This window comes from Typha latifolia, chromosome 7, assembly GCF_019914945.1.
Source record: "Typha latifolia isolate L0001 chromosome 7, TyphaL0001v2, whole genome shotgun sequence".
Taxonomy (NCBI): Eukaryota; Viridiplantae; Streptophyta; class Magnoliopsida; order Poales; family Typhaceae; genus Typha; species Typha latifolia.
In genome coordinates, this window is record NC_133092.1 from 12095608 (window position 1) to 12119104 (window position 23497).

Genomic DNA, 23497 nt, shown 5'->3' on the forward strand with positions numbered 1-23497 from the left:
CATTAATGATTGACTAACAATTGCATCATAGTGTGACCTCACAAAATAGTTTAAATGCTTAAGTTTCAAATTCATGAAGATAAACCATACAGGGTAAATAATAATTTTTCATATATATGGAGTATGTTTGTCTATCATGCCATCATTCAATATTTCTTTTTGAAAAATGTCCTAAACAGATAATTCATTAAGTTTCAAATAGAGGTTACAACATAATACATAATAAAAGAATGGGAGATAGGATAACATCCTAAAACAAGCCAAGCTCTTGGCTGAATTACAGACTGACCAACAATTAATCCAGTGTATCAATATATAACATACTAGTACTCATGCAGAAAATAAATGGAAGGGATAGGATTCGGCCCTAGAACAAGCCTCTCTATTGGTCTTCCAAGACTGCCCTACAAAAAAGAATCAGCTGCATAAGACTAGGACTCAAAGCACTTCTCAACAAAGGGTCGACGTCCTATGATTTTCACTAGCCAAAATAGATCCAACACGCACACTGGCATGCCAAACCATTCGAACAAATTCCGATCATGACACCAAATCAGATTCAGGCCTAGTGGAACCCTATTTGACAGCGACTAGCACTATAGCAAGGCCCAATACGGTAAAACTACAACCTAACTACTACCATTGCGGATCCACCACCAACTGTAGCCGCAATAAAGGAGGCCCAACAAGGGCCAAGGCGAGGTAGGGTGAGGCGGGGAATTACGATGGTGGAGGGTTGCGGCCTTGAGCTTTGACAAGCCAAAGGCGGCAGCAACCATATCGACACGAGGGAGGCAGCGGAGGTGGAGCAGGGGCCGAGGACTGCCATTAGCGAAGACCGAGGGGGATAACTGGAAAGGAGGCTACACTACTGAGTATGGGCTTCCGCTGGAGGGGACGAGAAGAGGGCAGAGGGAGCTTCTGTCGAAGATGGGCAAGAAGAGGGCAGCGCAAGAGATCGGCGAAGTTAGAGAAGAAGGAGGTCCAAAGTAAGAGAAGGAGGAGGTGTCGAGCCTAGCCTAGGCAGCTCGGCATTGCCACCCACTCATTCGGCTAGCTCCTAACCCGACGAGGAGGGAGAAAAAGAAGTGGAGGGAAAAGAAGAAGGGAAGAGAGAGACCTTGCGGGAGAAAGCCTCTCCCCTCCCCTAGCGAACCGACTAGAGGAGGGGAGAGGAGAGAAGGTCAGCAAGAAGAACCCCTCATGCGAGGGGGAGAAAATAGCGACCGAACCCTAGCAGAGCACTAGGCCCAACGCAAGAAAAAACGGTTCCATCATCCAATGTTATTAGTATCAAATATAATTGAACTCAAAACATATAGAAAACTAGGCACCATATCTAGTTCTCATTGATTAAATTTTTAGATGACATACCCATAATGTATATATATATACATCATATACCTTTGAGACATACATCATCTCTCCGGAGAGACCTGTGCCACATAAATAGCTAACTAAGTTGCAAGTGAAATAGACAAAATTCTCAACTACCACACAAACACAAACACACATGTACGTGTCGGCAAGTTTAGTTTGATTTTAACTTATTCTATGTACTTTAAACTTAATCATTTAACTTGTCTATGTTTCCCAACCATATACAAATATTAGATTTTTCATCCAAAACTTGGCGTTGAGTAAATTGCAATAATCATACCAACCCTGCCATTCTTAATCAAGCTAATAGTTGGCTGGTAGTTAATTAGCATATCTTGATATGGGGTAAATGGTAATTTCTCATATATATATATATATATATATATATATATATATATATATATATATGTGTGTGTGTGTGTGTACGTGTATGTGCATCATGCCATCTTCAAGTGTTAAGATAGTAGACTTCTCTTTCAATCTTTTTTTATTATTATGCTCGAAGTTTAGATATGACACGAACAAAAATATCAATCATTATTAGATACAGAGACACTTAAATTTTACTAAATTTTAACCAACATATTAAGTTGTCTAGTCTTATTGAACTATTACTCTAAATACGTCGTCGAGACATCCGCTATTGAATTGTTCTTCTAAACTATCCCACCGCCAAACTATTAAGGGAGCAACTTAGCCACTAAGTTACTAAACTATCAAACAATTTTTTTCACAATAATATCACCTGGATTGAAGTCGATATTGCCATCGTTCTCTCTCTCTCATCCTGTCTCTCTCTCTCATCCATACCATTATCAAATGCTAAGACCCACTTATCCTCCAGATGCAATGTCCACTTGAAGCAATCGGTTAGCCAATATGGGAGTAACAAGGCCTCGTCTCATGTCATCTCCATCATACCCACCAACCTCTCTCCTCTTCTGTCCATGTCCATGCCAGTAACTGAGACTGTCAGTCTCCTCCAAGCACGGGGAAGCTTCCTCACAGCACAGCAGATAAGGCGTTCTGATTCAGACCCTGCCTGCCCCGGCTGCAGGAATTCCTCCAACCGGGTCACCTGGCACTCCTTCATTGGCTCCGCCAAGTGTATGTCATCTCCATCATATTCTTCCTTTTTTTTACTACGTTCATTTTGCAGATGGCCACCTACAGTTTAGAGATATTGTAGAAACCTTCTTTTGTTTTGTATATTTTGCAAATCAGCTCCTCTAAGTCTAATTAGACTTGTTTATTTCTGTATGAAAGTTACTACGCGAGTGAACGCCCCATCATTTATATACTTAATTTTCTTTCCAAAGTAAAAAAAAATAATATCATATGAATGCAGGATGTTACATGCAGAATTCCCCTTCCAGGAGGGTAACTTAGTTATGGGGGGAGAGGTGAGAGAGTTAATAAGTCAGTGGGGGCATTGGAATCTCTTTTTGGTTGAGGTGTTTAGTGCTATCACGGGACACTTGGCTTTCCCCATCCATCCTTCCTCCTATTTATTCCTCTCTCTCTCTCTCTGCAAATGAGATTGTCTTGACTCCATTGGCATTGATAAGGCTTACAGTCCATGACTTCATCCGGACGTTAAGGCAAAATAACATCACCACCTCTATCTCTCGATCTCGATCTCGATCTCTAATCTCTATCTCTCTACGCATGTCACTGTCTCTCAGCTCACCGTAGAATAGTGCAGTACTTTGACCCTTCTCTGAGGCAAGCCTACAGCGAAAGGTACCACTACCACCCCTTAAGCTACGCTTTTGCCCCTGCTTCTTGTACCAATTAACACCATACAATTTTTTTTAATAAAACAAAGATATATATTCAGATAAAACTATAACTTTGTTTTAAAAGAAAAAAAAAACCATACTGGGGTACTCAAACTGATGCTCTTTTTTTCATACATATATAAGATAATAATTGACATAAAATATCACAAGAAACATGAGGTTTAATTGAACTTTGGATCAAACTAAGCCTTTGTCTCTCTCTCTCTCTCTCTCTCTCTCTCTCTCTCTCTCTCTTCATTCTAAAGTTGTGAAATGGAATGATTTGTATCATCACCTACCTCTGTTTGGATAGCTGTGGGTCTAAAAAGAAGTTGTAACAGTTAAAACACACATCACATGGACTTTGCAGTAACAGTTACCACTTCCAAGTTCCAAGTAAAGGACCAATTACTATCTCAACAATGGCAAAACTATCCCCCTCTTCTTTCTCCACCTTCATAGTTAAAACCACAAGTTTAACTCCAATTTTTTTTATCTTTTTCTTTTCTTTTTTACTTCATAATAAAAACATTACTGTTACTATTTACCTCCTTAGTTCTTTTGCTTTTGTTCAAATTTAAATATATATATATAATGCACTGGTCAATTGCCTCTGCAATCTGCATGCATGTGATGTAAACGTAATGGATACCCATGCATGGATGCAGAGATTTCCATATATATGAAAATAAAACTAAGTAAATGCCAATTCATAGACATCAATGTGTAGACTATTGTCATGGAAACATTTTTGGCTTACTATTGAAAAATAGAAGAAAGATAATTGGGCCCACTATTTGTTGACTATATGTCCAAAAAAATAAAAATAAAATAAAATAAAAAGGGATACTTTTATCCTACATTTTTGGCTAAGCATAGAAAGAGAAGAGCTTCCTATTTTTCAATTTGTGAGATATGTCCTTAATTTGATATTTGGATATAATTTCCTTTCTGAATTTATAAAAAGAAAATTTACCTTTTATTTCATTATTATTTAACACTATACTATACAAGTATTTATCATCCAACCTCTGTATTTTATATTATTTTCTTAAAAATTACTTTAAGTCAAATTTAACCTAATAGTTGCATACAGAATAAAGAATATAATTTTAAAAACTAAAATATGTAGGATATTATGATTATTTTGATCGAATAATAAATATCAAATAGTAAAATGTGAACGATAATAAAAACAAAAAAAGCTCGGATTTGGTTGCTAATTAGGAGATTCCTTAATCTAAATTAAGGAACACTATTTAATAATTATAAACAAACATAGGATTATCCTTAAATCCGATTAAAAACAGTATAGCTGTTGGTTTGAATCTTATTCCATACATAAGCCTAATTAAAATTTTATAGAGGTTGTTTCATATGTCATATAAAAAATTATCACAAATCTCTCTGAAATCCACCTATTTCATTCTAAAAATATAACTAAAATTAAGCAAATTTTTTAAATTTGAACAGAAAAGTTGGCTAAACTAATTTTTCTCTCAGTTTAGAATAGGTTTAGACTCATAACAATGCCTATCATTTTATACTAGAAACCTATTATTTCGTATCTAAAAACTTATGTTAATTAAGTACAAGCATACAATGTGTACCTATAAATATGAATAATGTACTTATAAATATGATCTGTGTATTTATGTCCCTATAGAGAAGCATTGTTATTTTATGGATACCCATTGCTGAAATATATACATATATGCATATGCATATGGACAAATTTTTTGAGGTGAAAATTAATTTTAATAATATTATTTTGGTGCACTACATCCATCAACTCTAGAAAATATTCAGTCAATTTATATGGTATCCTTAATCTCCACTCCTTAAACTAGAATAAGTAATATTTTAATTTTAAGTTTATATATCAAATCAAAGTAATTCTCACTACCAAGGAAAAATTGGATAGTTTTTATCCTAATTTTTTTTTGGGGTGTTTGATATGAAAAGTTGGGATAAATGTTGAATAAAAATATGGAATAAGAGATAAAAAATAATAATTAAATTGAGTTATAATCCTTTTTCTAGTTTGATGTAATTACATTTGTTCTTTTTCTTTGGAGATGGCAAATAGGTTTAAAATTAAATGTTTTCTGTAATTTTATTTTGTTAAAGTAATTTTTGGTTAAAAATTAATTTCACTTAATTCACTTGTCATAATTTAATGCAAATATATTCTAATATATTACCAAGTGTATTATAGTCATTACAATGTGCATCAGCGGTCATTCTAATATATTACTAAGTGCAATTTAATTATTTTTCTTTGCCATAAGAGAATGAGATAATAAGTTTTTTTTATCCTAACTAAAATATATAATAAAATTAACCCAAAAAAGTAATGTTTGTCCAATATATTATTCAATACTTTAGACACTAATTCTCGGATAAATTCCCTATCCTACTTTGCCAAACGACCCAATTTTTATTATTAGCTCAAGTTTATATTATATTAAAAATAATTAATATAAGATTGTTTCAATTTATAAATAAAAAAGGCTAGCTATTTTTGTACAAATGGATTTTGTATAAATTTGCATAAGAAAACCTAAAACACTTAAAAATAGTATAAAATAGTGTGTTGGGGGTAGTTTGGTAATTTAGTATTACTGTGGAAGACAGAGGAGATAGATAACCACACGTCTGTCCTGCAGCACAACGTTTCAAAATCCCCCTACTCAGCTTCCCTTTCCCTCACTCCTCCCACAACTCCATGCTCTCTCTCTCTCTCTCTTCTGAGCTCTGAACCCCAAAAATAGAGAGGGAGAGGGGAGGAGAGAGATAGAGAGACTCACAACTAGAACCATCTCTTCTTTCTCTCGGCCTTCTCTTCTAGAGAGAGAGAGAGAGAGAGAGAGAGACCCAGCTCTCCTCTTAGCTTCTCTTCTTGGGAGAAGAGAAGAGAAGAGAAGAGAAGAGAAGAGAGAAAGAGAAGGGGCCAAAATGCTCTCAAGGCTCAATAACTCTTCCTGGATGGAAGACGGCAACGAAGTAGGAGTCTGCAACGAATCATCGGCCGCCGCCTTGGCTGCCGACTCCGTGAACGAGCTCGTACTCCCAACCTTCAAGTCTTTGCTGGACGACGACTGGTATCTCGGCGCCGACCCGAGTCCCTCCGCCGACTTCCCGACGCACCATAGCATCAAAGAATCCACCTTTGCCCCAAATCCGAACCCGTTCTTCGATTCCAACTCCTCTTCCTCCTCTTCATCGTCCTCTCTCTTCCACCTCGACCCTTCTCCTCCCTTCTTCGCTCCCACTTCCACCCTATCCTCTCTCCTCGCCTCCGTTTCATCCACCCCTTTCGACCCCGGCTTCGACTTCTCCACCCAACTCTCGAATTCCACTCTCCTGGGATTCCCGGATTTCCGGCAAAATGCCCAGATGGGTGGTCTCAATTTGGCCTCCGGAGCCCATATCTCGGGTACCCATTTCGTCGATTGCTCCGGTCCTAGCTCCGGTGCCGGGTTCCAACATTTGGGTCTTGATTCTTTCGACAACGCGCCGTTTTTTAACCGGGCTAAGGTGCTGAGACCGCTCGAGATCTTTCCGCCAGAGGGAGCGCAGCCCAATTTGTTCCAAAAGCGTGCTGCTGCTGCTTTGCGGCAGAATTCGGGTGTCGGAGGTGAGAGAGGTGGGGTTTTGGAGTTTTTAGAGAAGAAGAGGAAAGGGAGGAGTGATGAGGATGAGATGGATGAGCATTTATTTGATGGGTCTGGGTTGAATTATGATTCAGAAGAAGAGGAAGGAGCGGAGAATGCAAAGGATGAGGGGGATGTGAAGAATAGTGGAGGAGGAGGAGGGAATAATTCAAATGCTAATAGCACAGTAACCTTGGGTGGGGCTGGGAAAGGGAAAAAGAAAGGACTCCCCGCAAAGAATCTGATGGCTGAGAGAAGAAGAAGGAAGAAGCTTAACGATCGGCTTTACATGCTCAGATCAGTGGTTCCTAAGATAAGCAAGGTGAAAAGTTTATTTTCCTGACATCTTGTTAAAGTTTGGCTTTCAGTAAATTCTGCTAATTTCTCAATTGTTTGAGGTTTGAGGATGCACTTGTGGATTAAAATTTACCGCTGTGAATTTCATAGAATTTTACATGTCTGAATCTGAATCTGTAACTAGTAATTGCAGCTGAATATGGTACCCCATCCATGGTCCCGTATTCACGGTTTGCATGTGGTCCCCTCATCAAATTGCTTAAGAATTTATCTTCTGTCAATTTCTTCTGCATGGCTTTATCAACCTTGCAACATGAACATGGCATACTGAGGATGCTGCTGGTGAAGATGCAGCACATTTCTTTCTTCAAATTATTCATGGCAATGAACCTATGCCTGATCAGAGTTATCTGGATTTTTGTTTCTGATGATAGTTCTGACTCTTGTGATCTATTGCCATAACTATCTTGTTGAGCTTTAACAAACTTCCACGGCATGAGACACATTTTCAAAGTATACAGTCCAGTATATTTGTCCCTAAATTAATTAATGGTTTTGTCTTGCTATCTACAGTATTTTGTCATAGTTATGCTGAATTTTTATGTGCCTTGTATACACATTGTTTTTCTCTTTAGCTTTATATAACATTTCATAACTCAAGTTGATTAGCTGGAGGAACAGGTGGCTTACCCCTTTTGGGTCTTAGCAAAAGATACCATGCATCTGTTATAGAGCAATGCTGGAGTAATTCACTCACTTGGCACATGTCTGACATTGTGGGGGGTCAAGCCTACTCTAACTTGTGTGACATCAAAGTTTTCCTGTTTAACTTATATCCTTTCGAAACAACCCATGTGCTTCCCAGCATCCCACACTTCATACTTTTAATACTTTAACATTTTAAATTCATAATATGTGCCCTCTTAGTTTTGCACCTTAATCTATCGATGACATGTAACTATTCCTCTTTCTTTTTTCCTATTTTTTTGTGTGAAATTCAATTCATTCTGAACTATGAATTTATTTTCCTTGAAATTCACCATTATGCATATGATTTTCCTTCATTTCTAGATCACATTACTTCATGTGTCACAATATAGGTTATATACATATGTATAGTCAGACTACAAACTTAATTTTTTCTAGAAGTTTTTACAACTTTTTAGCCATTGAATGTGCCTGAAATTCAATGAAAATGACTAACTTTTTGAAAATGTAATGCTTTAGTTGCCTCTTTTGAGACTAATTTTTCCTGTACCATAAGAAGAAGTTTTGAGCCTCATGTGATATGACTAGTTACTTATATATTGCTAGAAGTATGCTGGTTGTTTTGTCAACCATTTCATATGCTTCACAATCTGGATGAGATCCAACAATAGGTTGGTACTTGGTCATCTGCAGTGTGAGTATTTCTACTCTTTATATACACAAGTTCAATTTTTGATGAAATGATTTGACTATTTGACATAATAAAATGATTGATTTGCAATTCATATATTTTGTTGTTTCTTCTTTTAACCTTGAATATACTAAAAATATATGCAATTAACTATGTTAAGGTAAAGAGTTAAGTGATCTTCTTTACATACATGGCTTTTTCTGGTAACCCCTTTCCTAGTTAAGGAACTGATTTCTTTCTCTTTTCACCAAAGAAGGCTCACCCATTTGGCCAGCTAAATACTTCACACATTTTGCAAAGTGTATTATCTGAATTTCTCCAAATGAGCTTTTTTTAATTTTATTTTGGAACTTCAGGATTGGCATGGATGGCAATACCATATAACTCCTAACCACGATGTGTAGAACTAGAAATGATATTTTCCTCCTCATCGAAATGTTTGTCAAGTGTTTAGGTCTGATATTTTCTTCTTTCTTTGACAGATGGATAGAGCTTCCATTCTTGGTGATGCAATTGAGTACTTGAAGGAACTGTTACAAAGGATTAACGACCTTCACAATGAACTTGAGTCAACACCTTCCAGTTCTTCTGTGGCTGCTTCAACAACAGCAAGCTTTCACCCTTTGACTCCCACACTACCAACATTGCCTTGCCGTGTCAAGGAAGAACTATGCCCAAGTTCACTACCAAGTCCAACTGGCCAACCAGCCACGGTTAGTTTAATTAAGATGTTGATTGATAAATCCCTTCCTGTTGGTTAGCTTCTTGTGGTTTTGATTGTGACTTCTGTTTTACATTGCCCTTTCTATGTTCTGTACTTTTTTGCTGTATCGGGAATCTGCTGATAGAAAGGGTTTCTTTTTAATTGGTGATACAAAGGATTAAAAGTATAAAGCGGTTGATTCTTTGTTAGTCCAGGCCAACTAAACCTAACTTCTGTGATCTTTGTGTACTTCACATGTGTATCTATGTAAGATTAGGCTCAATTTGTGTTTTCCTTGATTCCTTGATTCCTTGATTCCTTGATTCCTTGATTCCTTGATGTATGGTATAAGTTTAATAGGGTAAAGTAGTAATTTTCAATCATGTATAACCTCTTCTCAAATTATTTTCAGTTAATCTAGATATAGATCTAAACTACTTACCAACTTCTCTAGGTCTGGGATCATCAGTACCAGCTTTTTTTTTCGGAATTGTAGAAGTTGGTGTTGTCAGTAATATGTGCTCGAACCACTGAAACACTGATCTCTGCAATCTAACTTCCATTCTATCTTGGTCTGAAGTGATACTCCATTCCGAAGTTCTGTTTTACTCTCTTAACTTCATTACTTAAAAAGTTAAAATTACTGTCACTCTGAACTGAAATGAAAAATGTCGGTTTCAATCTGGCCTTCTAAAACTTAAGATGCTGTAGATTTTTAAGAATTTTGATCTGTCTTGAGATTGATGGAAAGGAACTTGGTAGATGACAATATACACTGGAGTCTCTTTTTATATTCTTCAATTGATCAGCTGATTTGTGGTGTAGGTGGAAGTCAGATTAAGAGAAGGAAGAGCGGTCAATATCCACATGTTCTGCGCCCGTAGGCCAGGCCTCTTGCTCTCCACAATGAGGGCGCTCGACAACCTTGGTCTTGACATCCAACAGGCAGTCATCAGCTGCTTCAATGGGTTTGCGCTGGATGTTTTCCGTGCTGAGGTTTGCTTTTTTTCCTCCATACTTACTCGAATGTTATTAGTTTGTAGTCTTTGAATGTTATTAGTTTGTAGTCTTTGAAGCTAGGTTAGACAATCCTGACTACTTGAGTCCTAATTAGTAAATTGTGTTCTTTTGTTTATCAGCAATGCAAAGATACACCGGCTGTTCTGCCTGACGAAATCAAAGCAGTGCTCCTGCATTCTGCAGGCTTCCAGAATGCAATGTAGGTAAAAGCAAATCATGGAAGCATTTCCGAAAGAATCAAGGGCGATGACTTACCAAGGTGTTTACTTGATCCACTGGTGTCTCCTAGTAGTTTTCATCCCTGATAGCAACTTATTAGGGCAGTGTCCCAAGAGTAGGGATACTGCTTAGCAGAGCATTCTCGCTAATTTGTTCATTTTCGTTTTCGTTACTAGGGTTAAGAAAAATCTTTCCTGTGCAATCAAAGTTTTTTTCTTAATGATCAATGTTTAATCACACCTTATCATGTAAGCAAGTGCTGCAGCAAGTTTTCATTATGAGACTCAATTTAGCTTGAAATATTATCTATAAATTTCTCATGTCCCATTTATTCCTTCATAATTCTTGCTTCTCAAATTTAACTGCGGTGCCACATTGATTCTATCGGACATGATATATCCTTTGAAAGTGCCAAGTTTTTCATCATAGTACAATGTTCTTGCTGTTTGTTTGTGTTAATTTTGCATTTCTTGTATTCTTTACTACTAGCCCTGGAGAAATAAGTGAAGTAAAGATGGACATTTCTTTACAAAGAGTATTCTATGAAAATCCGTTCGGTGAACTGATCACCAAACCGATTCGATTTTGTTATCAAACCAGATAAAACACTGAACCCTAAATCGATTCGATTTTGTTATCAAACCAGATAAAGCACACGGGGTTATGTTTTTTGGACAAATTGGCCAGGTTAAATATTTTTGCAAAATTACCCAATTATTTTATATTATATCTTAATAGTATTTGTCTTAAAGTTTTGAAAATATTTAGTTTATAAAACATGTGTTATAAAATTAGTCTTTTTGCATATACTCTAAAAAGGCACATATTTGTTTATGTCCCTCTCTAAAGTTCATATTAAAAAATACACAATTTTTGCATGTATATATTTTAAAAAAATTATTTTTTGCATGAATAATTTTGAAGTACACTTTCATTAAAATTTTAACAATTTAAATGTAAAAGATAAAAAAATATCATTATTTTAGTTTTCAAGTATTTCTCCTGATTAATGATATTTTTATCTATTTATATTAAATGACTTAATTTGAAAATTAAACCATAAGGGTATCTATATAAAATAACATATTTTGAGGGATATACATATAACTTATACTACTTTTATAGAATTTTTTATTTTTAGAATTATGTAGAATTATCTATATTTATTTAAATATTTTTAGAAAATTAGCAAACCAATTAGGTGAACCACTAGTTGAACCAATAGCTTAATGATCAGCCTCTGATCAGGTCAAAGTCTGTTCCAATTATGATAACTATGATATTGTGTGACACCTTAAACAGTTTTCAAAACATATTCTTCTAAAGGAGTTGGCTTTTAAGTTAGATAGGAGAAAGGTAGCTATAGTTTTTTTTAACCATGTCAAGCCTCTTAGGCTACTTTTACTTATGGAATAAAATTAATTTTAAAATAAGTATTCTAATTTTTAATATTAGAATAATAAAATTAATATTAATATAAGTTATTATATTGTTTAGTTCAATACTAGTATATAAGGAGTAATAATTATATTTAATATGATATAAAATTTATATTAAAATATTAGAGGATAGTGAATTTGTATTGAAAATTAGTGATGTTTTATACCAAATGATGGAAATACTATTAACTGGATAAAGAGTAGTAGCAATAATATATATATTTTTTATAAATGCATACTTAAAATGTTTTATATATTTGTAACAGGACAAATATGGATATATAGTTATATAGTGCATGATAGTGCGAATATATAATCATGTAATACGTGGCAACGCATGGTCATAGGACCATGTAGTGTGGGCTTATGTCCTTTGTACTGCGTTGTAGTATGTATATCATAGTGTATTTATATGACAGGACCGTTTTTTGAAAAAAAAAGAAATAAGAAATTATAATTGTAGTTGAGGTGATGTATAATGAATTGATGTCTAATCTATAAGCAATATAGTGATTATGGGTTATTATACAAAAGTTATATGGAATAAGATAAGAGAAAATGATGAATTAATATACCAAAAACTCTATATAGAAAGAGACTTGGCTTGCAGAAAAGAAAAAGAAAAATGTAAAAGAAAGCCTTGTCTTCTGGGCCTTCACTGTCTTTCCTGCAGACATGGTCCCACCTGCTCTAAATCCAGTGGTTCTGAAATCAATGCTGTTTGTCTGAATCTTCTAACCATTTAATTTTGATGAGTTGTTATCCTCTACATTTACTACAATTCAAGTTGCACTACTGCTGCTGCTGCACACTTAAAATCCCCTCCTCCTTATATACTTAAAACGCTTACCAGCATACGTACGGATGGATATGGATTTATTCATCTCATCTGCCCAAGTGAGTAAGAATCAAGAGGCACCATGACTCATATACAAGGAACAAATTCCTAGATTTGAATTTTATTTTTATTTTTATTTGGGGCTTAGATTTGATAGTTGGCCATCTAAAACTAAGAAGAAACTTAGACAAAGATGTTTTTTTTTCCTATCCATTTAGGTTAATCATAAACTAGATAAAAGCTCTTCCAACCCTTGCAGAAGAAAGAAGAATTCAGAACCATACCCTCCGTGATGGGCAAATAGGACACAATCACTGGGGACAACGATATTAAAAAGATTCACAACCCCATCTGAAAGCATTCACGATATTAGAAGATTCGCAACCACATCTCATTCTCTAATTCACCTCATATTTTAAAAAAGAAGAAGAAGAATTAGATGTCCAAATTTGATATAAAAAAGAAAGGAACTCACATAAAAAATAATAGTCGCCCCCTCTAGTGCAATTATGATGCTTGGAATAAAATATTATTGAGCACTGGATAAAAATACAAAGAAGAAATAATATTTAACTAGTATAGAAAACAGAATACTAAATTTTAAGCAGTTGTCGCCGTGACTTAAGCATGCTGTGCCAGTGGGTAGTGAAACAGCAATCACCAACCCCACATTCTTTCTATCACTCACGCAATTATATAGTTTAGTTTAATATTTGATCACCAAACATTAAACAATTCAGGCATCCACTGTTAGTGGACATTATTGATCATGTGTTTGTATAGATAAGCACCTGGATATTTTATTGCCTATATATATATATATATATATATATATAAAGCACAGTACAGACTGCACTACTCTTTAAACAGATGCATTACTACATGTAAGGGTTGCATTACTCTTAAAAAGTCTTTGAAATATTTGTAACCCAATCCAACCACTCACTCTTCTATAATTTTTATATCACATACTGAGTTAACCCAAACTAATAAATCTCTGTAACAAAATGGTATCTAAACAGAAATAGCATGTGAGGACACTAATTACTTTTTAAGTTGTCTAAAACATCCTTATCTTCTCTCTTTCCTTTCTAGGGTACCATTACAAATTCAAACATTTCTAAAAAGTTTTTCTTAAAATTTAGTTAGAGATGTTCATGTAGGTTCATTCATTGAATTAAAATGAATCATAGCTTAGAGTAAAGAACTAGTCAAAGTAACTGCAGGATGTCATACAAAAATTAGGAGTAAGATTACAAATAGCTTAAATACAAGGTATTAATTACAAAATAACCAAAATGTTCCTAAAATACAAGGCCTTATATGATTGATTATAAAGGGGAATTATCTTACAATTATTGCTCTCAGCACCATAACCATTTAATTCCTTATCCACATTGATCCTAGACATTGTACAAAGGTTAGTTGGGAAAGGTTAGACACTGACAAATGAAGCCAAAAGCAGAGGTTTTAATGGAGTGGCTTTCATGTTTTGCTGCTACACCAAAAACAAAATAGCTTTCACTTATGACAACCAGCCTTCCAGTAAAAGGTCTGTCCTCCCAGATATTTGGTAAACTATTGGAATGTCTAAAACTACCCTATCATGAAGGGCCCCTCCTCTCTTACTATGCCTGCCATAAGAAAAGAAATATAAGAAAGGGGAAAAAGGGACCACTTCTGCTGCCTTTTAAGCTCAGTGACCCCCCACCAACCTTTCAATCTTGTTGAGCTCTATTTCTATTTCTACCATCACATTTCACCTCCGTTCTCCACACAGCTCTTGCACTCCTCCAATGAAAAGGATTGCTTAGGTTACCGAGAAGCAATAGCCAACAAAATAAATAGCCAGAAAAAATAATAACCCTAATTCACATACCACAAGGACCACATGTTGGAGTTTCACCAAACTATCAAGACATTTATCTTCAAAAGATAAATTTGCAAAACTAAGACAAACAAAATTGCATGTGAGAGACAAAAATAGAAAGAACCAGACTAAAGGGAAGTGACATATACATTTCTCTATAACTATGCATATGAGAATACATATATATGACTGGTGGTTCATCTCAAATTACAAAGCTAAGTATACTAAGGAGAGGTTAAGGCAAGGGCTCTGCAATCCAAGGAATAGGATGAGCTCATTCATGAGATGGAAAGGAGCTATATACATGGATGATGGAAAGTAGTGTTGGCCCTTTTATCTTTTAGCTAATATATGTCAAAAAGAAACACACAGAAAAGAAAAAGAAAAATTCATAAGGGAAGCTCATAATACATTGACAGCTGCCTCAGATAAGGATGACTCCTTGCGGAAGAGGTGGGGGCTTACCAACTGATATTTCTAGCAACTCAGCTAAGTCCCACCACATACGAGAGCTTTCCATGATTACTTTCTACTTGTGCTTCCAAAACCTATAGAAGGCCAAAAAGAAAAAGAAAAGATGAGTCTTTCTGTTCAAAGGAGGTGAGAAAAAGAGACCGGATTCAAGTAAAGGATAGTTCCCATCTCCATCTGCCTATCCTTATCTTTTATGGTAAGTAGTAGATCACACCACCAGAACATCTTAGAATCACAAAGAAAAGGAACTGGGTTTAATTGATTACTGACAAAATATTGACTTAAACCAAGCAGCATGAGTTTGGTTAGCAAGTTTCAGTTATACAAATCAAGTTCTGCTCCAAAACATGATTCCATTTTTATGTAAAGAGAAAAAAACTATATAGTTCTGAAGATCAAGGAAATCATCTTTCCATTAAAGCATCAATACGGATCATAACTAACTACTTCCTCAACTCATCAATAAGTTGTCTAGTAAAAACGGTAAATATAAATTAGAAAGCCACTCACAGAAATATTTCTCCAGCAGTTTGGTTAATTAGTTGCTGGTGTAGAGAGATGAGCTTCAGTTTCTTTTGCAATACTATTTCCTTCACAACCAGCTAGGAACTCCTCAACTCTAGGGGTCAAGCGTCCTGCATTCATGCTCTGAACCTCCTCTCTTGTGTATAAATAAATCTTGCAGACCATATTACAGAATTCTCTGTTTAGAGGAGAACAATAGTTAGTATTATGAAGACTATTCTAATCAAGAGAAGTGCATACTTGAAGTTCTATTCAAATATGAATGTGAATGTGAATGTGGCATGTCAAAATAAAAGCATGCAACAAAATGAAGCCTTACTGCCAGGGGTCATCTCCAACAAGCATCATATCACCCTCATTATCTGTATATACAAGCATCCAGTTTTTGTTTGGAGCCATTAATTCACCCTCAAATTCAAACATCTGATCTAACTCGACAATCAATTCATCATAGCCCTTGAACTTTGTCAGGTCCACAGATCTACCAAGTGCAATTCCCTGCTTATGGACCTGGAAGAATGTATAATTATTAAAATGATTACTTCCAAATCAAAGGAGATCAATGCCCAATGCCCAATGCCCAGAAAATTAGACTAGCAAACAAAAACCAATAAGAATCTTAGAGCAACATATGATTTTGTTTAATATGCATAGCAGCCAGAAACTCCCTGGAACATTGGATGAAATAAATAATTTATCAGTAAGAATTACCAGAAATTAACAATCATTTAAGAAAAAAGGAACAGTAACAGAAAAATACAATGGTACAGAGTTATAAGAAGAATAAAGACAAATTACTTTAGTAGAGCTAAACCATGACTACCAATTGTGTAACCAGTAAAAAGACACCTGATGATACGTTAGAATGATTACTATTTTAGTCATATATACTGAATGACATGAATTTCCAGCTTTCAGAAATAATTAATTTCTTTCATACCATCCTCTAAAAGAATAACAACTAAAACTATGTTTAAACCAATTAATATTGCAAAGAAATGAACAAACAAGTATCATTTTATAAATGCTAAAACAAGAAACTACCTTTGTGCAACTTCTGCTTGAGGCACTGTGGGACTTGCTCTGTACATCCTTAACACTCTGCAGTTGCTGCTGAAGATACTTATCATCTCCACTTCCCTTTATAGTGGTGCTTGCTGATGGTGTACCTTTTAAGGCTTCAAGACGACAGTCAGCATCCACAGCAAGTGGTTGGTTCATGGCTACCAATGGTTGTGTACATAACATTGGGTCATAAGTAGCATTTATAGGCGTCTTTGTTTGATCAAATGCTGGAGGACTGCTCTTCAGATTAAATCCAAAGAGTTTATAGTTGCCACTTTCTTTTGTTCTCCCCAACTCAGTCTCAGCCATCGAGGGATGTGGTTTTGACACCCTTGGCTGCTCAGTTTGAGAAGTGGGCAGCAAAGGAGCCAACCATGATGAATTCTGTTGAAGTCTAAGATCTTGTCCATGAGATTTTTCGCTTAATTTGCCATAATTAACATTTTGGGGATTCCAATAAGATATCTCACTGGTTTGTGTAGCCATCCTCAAGTTTGATTCCACATATGAGGAAGACTTTGAAGGAGTCAGGAATGGGTTTGCAGCCAAGTTACGGTCAACCTCCTGATCTTGAAATTGGTTCCTCAAAGGATTCAGGCCACCTGGAGTCTCTTCGAAGAATTGCATAAATCCATGGAAGTTGTTAAATGGTCGAAATCCAGATACATTATCCTTATAGTCAGCTTCACACCTACTCAGCTTCATCCATTTATCTGAGCGCAACCTTCTCTGGGAAGATATAGTATCATTTTTGTCTTCATCAAGAGAAGACGCCCATGTTGCAGGCTTTTGAGCAGCATCTGATTGATTACTGTCAGATAAGTTGCTTCTCAAGGTCACTACTTCTTGACCTTGCAAGACCCTAGGAATTCCATGAGATTGGGAAGGGTCTGCATTAACTTTACTCACGCCTACCAAGATAAGCACAATAAATGAGAGTTGCAGCACATCATGATACAAAAACTAATTGCAGAATTTCAAGCTTCAAAAGCTGTAAAATTTACCTTCTTTTGTTATAACAGAAGAATCCGGGGATGATGGGAGAACATTTGGCCGGAGCCTTTTGACTCTAGAAACTGGAAGTGGATTCACAGGAGGAGTTGAAGCAGGTTCTATTTTCCATGGAGAAACTCTATCTGGGCGAGGAATGGATGATGTCTCATCCCAGCGCACCTAAATTCCAAATTTACCAATCAATCTAAAATAATAGGAACTAGAGGCTTGACATTTGCTGAGTATACAGAAAGCCAACTACCTTTAGGGATCTCCATTTTGATCCGGGCCACATGTTGGAATCCACATCTCCATTGCCAACTATTGTACCAGTAAACCTGTCAGACATCTATACAGTATCAGAAAAAGGCAGAAACTAATAACACAAAAACTTCACCATGCCAAAAAAAGGTAATACCTTTGCTCTGGTGCCTCTTCACCTTCAAACCTCATTTTGAATCTCATCCCTATTGAATAGTTGTTTTTGATGGATTCCATATATTGATCATATGGAACAATGAACTCTGATGGGCTTGTCCTGTTTGTCAGATTTAATTATTAGGTAAGGCCAAATTAAATCAATCAGGAAAAAGAGAGTTTCCTTATCCTCAACAGAATATGCATTATCAACGGATTTCGGTTAGTTAACTTGAACCGCTTGCAGAAAAAAAAATTGCTGTATTATAACAGGTAAAATCTAAGCAACGCTTGCAAACCTTGGTTTGTAGTAGACTGTGAATATGGTTTTTGTTGTTATAGCATGCCATGCAGTTGCAAGAACACCGAGGTGCATGCTATGGCTAGATATGACTGAAGATGGGACATTGGTAAGTTGTCTCATAGCCCGTCTAACACCAACACGTAACTCGCCATTTTCTCCTCTGCAAACCACAAAATCATTTCAGTACTGAATCAAAGATATTAACAGTCAGCAATAGTTAAATAACAGTGTCAGACCTCAGAAATATAAAAGCATCCCCAGCAACAAGCCTCTTGGAACTAACAAAAACACTCCATCCACTTTGAAGGAGGTGTCTCCTGGGCTGACCTGAAATTACATTCAAATAACAATGAACCCATATGGTTAAGAATTAAAAGAACCAGAAAACCATCATTAATATATGTCTATCAGAGACACCCTATTAGCAGTGCCAGATATAAGCTTATGATTTATGATAGCACTTTAAACATTATAACATCAGAACTTAGTCAAGCATTCATTTCCTTCACTTAATGAATTAATAGCATGGCACCATCTGATACCAAGCAACTCTTCTCCTAAGAATTAATCTTATTAAATCTGCAAAGAACAATATCTAGAACTTATCATCAATCAAAACTAATATTTGTAATTACCACGAAATATATGGCGGAAGCGCCACTCCACCCTATGCAGATCCTTCGCTACAAGCTCCTGTGCCGGAGGCTGCTGACTCATATCCTGATAATAGAAAAGACTTTCATACAACTACTTAAGCACTATATAGAAATAAGAAAGAATAATGATATCTCGCTTGTGCCAATCTAAAACCAATCAAGCTAACTAGCTGAGGGCCAAGAACCAACCAGAGGAGGAAGGCACTCATCTGCATGCCGCTTTAGCACAGAGAACCCACCATGAGTGCTTGTGTCGGAGGCAGTCAAGGTCTTGCAGAAGGAGTGCACCCGTGGCCTTGGCGGCAGAGGTGGTAAATTCCCCTTCTCCACAGTATTCTCATCTTCCTAAACAACAGAAGAAAACAATAAATTCACGCTATTACTTCAATTCATCACAAAACCAAGCCAAAACCCTTACATTTGCCTCCGGAAGCAGCATCACCTGAGCAAAAACCTCATCCGTGTCCGGCTCAGCCTATCCACCACACAAAACCACAAAACATAACTTGATACGTACGAACCCTAATTCTCAAAATAATGCAATTTTAAGAAAAGAAATAGGGATTACCTTTAACTGGACGTTGATCACCCGGCAAAGGATTTTGGACGGGAGATCGTACAACCGCATCTGCTTGTCCGCCGTCTGATTCGTCGACGCCTCCACCTAAATCACCACAAAATCAAAAAAGGTTCAAATTTTAAGTAGTATAGAAGAAAAAAAAAAAGGAAAAAAAAACCTTAAATTGGTGAGGAATTCGAACCTGCTCTAGGTGACCTTGAGGAAAGTAGAAGACCGTCTCCCCCTCTCTAGGAACAGTGACCAAAGGGCCGGCACAGGAGTGCCAGAGCTCCGTGTAGAGCTCATCTAAGCAAGAGAAGAACAAATCCATGAGCCAAAACCCTAGAAGAAGAAGAAGAAGAAGCCTAAAGACGTACCTCTGGAAGCCACCTCCGGCGACGACATCTCTACCATCCCTTTGGGCCAAATCTCATCCACAGCCCCAACGAAATCGCGATGGGAGACCGGAACCGTCTTCAAATCCGAAGCACGCACAGGTCGAAAACCCTAGAAATCGATCGGATCGCCCTCGAGATCCTCGACTTCCTTCCGATTTCTCCGCCTCTCTCCCCCTCTCTCTCTCTCTCTCTCTCTCTCTCTCTCTCTCTTGGGGTTTGGTCTCTTTGAAGGGAGTAGAAAGAGAGTTAGAGAGAGAGAGATACAAATGTTGGACCGTGACGGACACTCGCACACCGGGGGGTGACTGGATCCCCTCGGCTTTTCGACCCACGGGTCGCTAAAGTCGCGTGAAGCCGTTTCAGTCACCGGTTCGGTTACTTTCCCTTTTGCGGAAACGAACCGGCTTTGCCTTGACAAAAGGGTAAAATTGACCGGCGGAGCATTAAAAGAACAAGGAAATTTTACATATAACCCCCTCCATTTGATGGGTATCCGTCATGCGTAAAACTGTACACGTAATAGAAGGTAGTAGTTGGCGTGTTGTACAAACTTGACCATTGCCACTCAGCATCTTTAAATAAATACCCTCAACCAATGATACAACTAATTATTATAGCATCTATAAATAAGCCAACACACTCATCCCCTTCTCGGTCAACTTTTTTATTATATTATCGATGTAAGGGACTGATTTCAAAAATATCAATATACAGGGTCCTGATTGTAAAATTGTCAATAGGAAAACACGAAATACCAATTATAGTAGTAGGGTTGACGGCGTTGGAAACTAGGGGGGCGTTTGGGCGATAGGAGGCAAAGTTCGGTTTGTCGTGCTACGACACGGCAAAAGGTCAGAGGGGAGGGGGGATGGTCTTACGTTATTGGGGAGCTACAATATTCTAATAATAATTTAATATCAACGTGATAAAGACCTGCCTCGGGAATTGTGCAACATGAATCGTAGGTAGCCCCTACCCAATCGGTGAATTCCCCTAATAAAATATTCATTATGGAAACTTTCAAAAAACACCCCTACTTTATCTGTTTTTTTCTTTTTTTCTTTCTTTCTCTCTAAAATTACTCTATATCTTTTCACCAAAAGTATTCCAAAAAGAACTCGTGACTTTTTAACTCGTTATGAATTGTAATCGTTGTTTTAATAAAACTGAATATCTCAGGAGCTTTTTTTTTTAGAAATAAATAATAAGATAGGGTTTGAACCATAAAAAAACCCATGTTGGTCTCAAACAGGCACTTTTAACTTTTAAGTGATTGATGTTAATTTCTAAAAGGGACTTTTCCATAATTGCCATCAAAAACTTCTAAAATTATTAAACTCTTTTAAAAAAAATCATTTCATTAGTTAAATCTAAATAATAAAAGATCACTTTGAAATTATTTAAAATAATTTTAAAGCTATCTAAAGTTATTGTGTATCATAATATCATAAAAGAATCATTTTTGAGAAACAAATTAGCAAAATATTTTAGGTTCTAAACTTTAAGAAAGAAATATATTTAAATCATTTACATCTATGTGTTCTTTTTAGAATATTCTATGAATATTCTCTTAAAAACTAATTGTAATAGTAATTCTAAAAGAGTTGAAATATTTTTAATAACAATTATGATATTTTTGAAATTACAGTGGCAATTATAATATTTTGAAATTATTAGTGGCAATTAGGAGAAAAAAATGTTTATAAAATGATGCATTATGCTATGATACAATATTGGGTTGTATCAACATGGGCCTTGGCACCTTTGCTAGGGTTTTGAAAAAAAAAAATTTCTTCCCTCCCTAAAGGTCTCTCTCTATCTCCTTTGGCTTTCATCCTCTCCTTTCTCCTAAACACTTTAATCTGATAAAAAGAGAAAGCTCCCTCCTCTTTATATATGAGGCCCCTCTCTCTCTCTCTCTCTCTCTCTCTCTCTCTCTCTCTCTCTCTCTCTCTCTCTCTCTCTCTCTCTCTCTCTCTCTCTCTCTCTCTCTCTCTCTCTCTCTCTCTCTCTCTCTCTCTCTCTCTCTCCACAACATTTTTTCCTCCTCATTTCCTCTTGTCCTAGCTTCCAAGTCATTTTCTCCTTCTTCTTCTCTGTAATCCTTTCTTCTTTACTGTTGATCCTAATATATATTCTAATCCATTCTCCTCAACCTATCGCCATTGTTGCTCAGTTCACCTTAGCCCAGTCCAAGGACGGCGTGGCTAAGAACTATTTAGCAATCGCTATTGTAGTTGCTATCGTTGCTATCTTTAGTTGTTAGTTGATTAATGCTATGTCTTATTATTGTTCGGTCTATTTTTAATCATGTATATGGCTTGTGTCTAGGGCTAGCACCCTAAATTTCTCTCTTTCCTTTATACGTGTATAAGTTGCAACTATAATATTTTAATAAAATGATCTTTGTCTATTGGCTTTTCCCTAAAAATATCAAAATAAAATTATTGGCTATATTTTGAAGTTGCATACTTCCCACAAACAATGGTCGTGCTGTAAAAGAGAGAGAAAAAAAGGAACTATTAACCTACACTATTGCTATCGGTGCTCATTTGAGCTAGTACCTTTTTGAATTCATAACTTAAGTTTTTAATCGCACACTGTATCTTTTTGTCGACCTTTCTTTCTCTCTCCCTCGGGCTAGGACACCCAATAGGGGTACGAGCTTGGACGAGTAGTAAAGTGACTCGGCAAGCAGTGATCAACGAGGTCGATGGCAACCGACGAAGCTACTAGAGAAGTTGTCGTGCGGCACACTCGTGCACTTGTCAGAGTATGCCGCCAGCACGACCATCCACACTTCCAACATCAACTTTGAAATATGATTCAATTTTCTCTAAATGTTACCATATTACATAGACTGCGACTTACTTACCTTCATGTATCTTGTGTTTCCTTATCATCAGTGCAACTATTATTGAATGAGTTTACATTTGAATGCAACTTTCACAATTATTGATGCATTCTATATTTTTGGTTCTCAAATTCAACAATGGGTGGCAATTAATGACTATATAATGGCTTTGGGAATTGATACCTGCCATATTTTTTTACTCAAACACTCTTATTAAGATGTCATTTCTCTCTTTCTATGTGATGTTAGATAGTTCACATGTGGAGATGCTTAATAATAAACTAAGAAGGATCAAAGTGTGTGAGATGTGCCATGAATTTATTAATGTGTAGAAAATAATTATTTAGTTTGATTAAAGAGCTTGTTTTATAGCTAATGTTCTCCTAGGTCTGTAGGTTGTTCTAAAAAGAAGAGGGGAACAGAGTAAATGTCAAATAAAAGTCCTCTTATGAACACATCTCATGCTCTTCTATGTATCTTTTTCATCTCTTTTTTTTTTTTCCTTTTGACAAAGTCCATATGCCATTGTAAAATTCTATGAATAAAATCAACCCAAATATCAAGAGTATGAAGTTTGGCAAACCCAAAATGTGAATCTTGATGCCAATGGTTAGAAATTGAACAAAGCCTCTGCCTCTATCAAGAGTCTA

General features: G+C 36.2%; 2 protein-coding genes and 1 long non-coding RNA gene across 3 annotated transcripts; 1 reads left to right on the forward strand and 2 right to left on the reverse strand.

Moving 5' to 3' along the window:
• The first annotated feature begins 5834 nt into the window (after positions 1 to 5834).
• Positions 5835 to 10775, forward strand: LOC140792789 (transcription factor ICE1-like). The gene is made up of 4 exons (XM_073143987.1): positions 5835 to 7139; positions 8996 to 9226; positions 10042 to 10212; positions 10356 to 10775. Exons 1-4 carry the CDS (start codon positions 6120 to 6122, stop codon positions 10437 to 10439), a joined length of 1506 nt encoding a protein of 501 aa, XP_073000088.1. The 5' UTR covers positions 5835 to 6119; the 3' UTR covers positions 10440 to 10775.
• Positions 10776 to 14182: 3407 nt separating this feature from the next.
• LOC140792216 (uncharacterized) lies at positions 14183 to 14588 on the reverse strand. The gene is made up of 2 exons (XR_012109700.1): positions 14448 to 14588; positions 14183 to 14366 (listed from the first exon to the last, which is right to left on the reverse strand). It is a non-coding gene; the product is annotated as an uncharacterized lncRNA (long non-coding RNA).
• A 143-nt stretch (positions 14589 to 14731) lies between these two features.
• Positions 14732 to 20286, reverse strand: LOC140792215 (auxin response factor 4-like). The gene is made up of 15 exons (XM_073143069.1): positions 19973 to 20286; positions 19798 to 19901; positions 19605 to 19700; positions 19455 to 19511; positions 19226 to 19381; positions 19016 to 19100; positions 18617 to 18707; positions 18376 to 18540; positions 18078 to 18197; positions 17922 to 17997; positions 17671 to 17839; positions 16646 to 17577; positions 15921 to 16111; positions 15587 to 15779; positions 14732 to 15150 (listed from the first exon to the last, which is right to left on the reverse strand). The coding sequence occupies exons 1-14, from the start codon at positions 20007 to 20009 to the stop codon at positions 15611 to 15613; spliced, it is 2448 nt and encodes an 815-aa protein (XP_072999170.1). The 5' UTR covers positions 20010 to 20286; the 3' UTR covers positions 14732 to 15150; positions 15587 to 15610.
• Positions 20287 to 23497: the final 3211 nt, after the last annotated feature.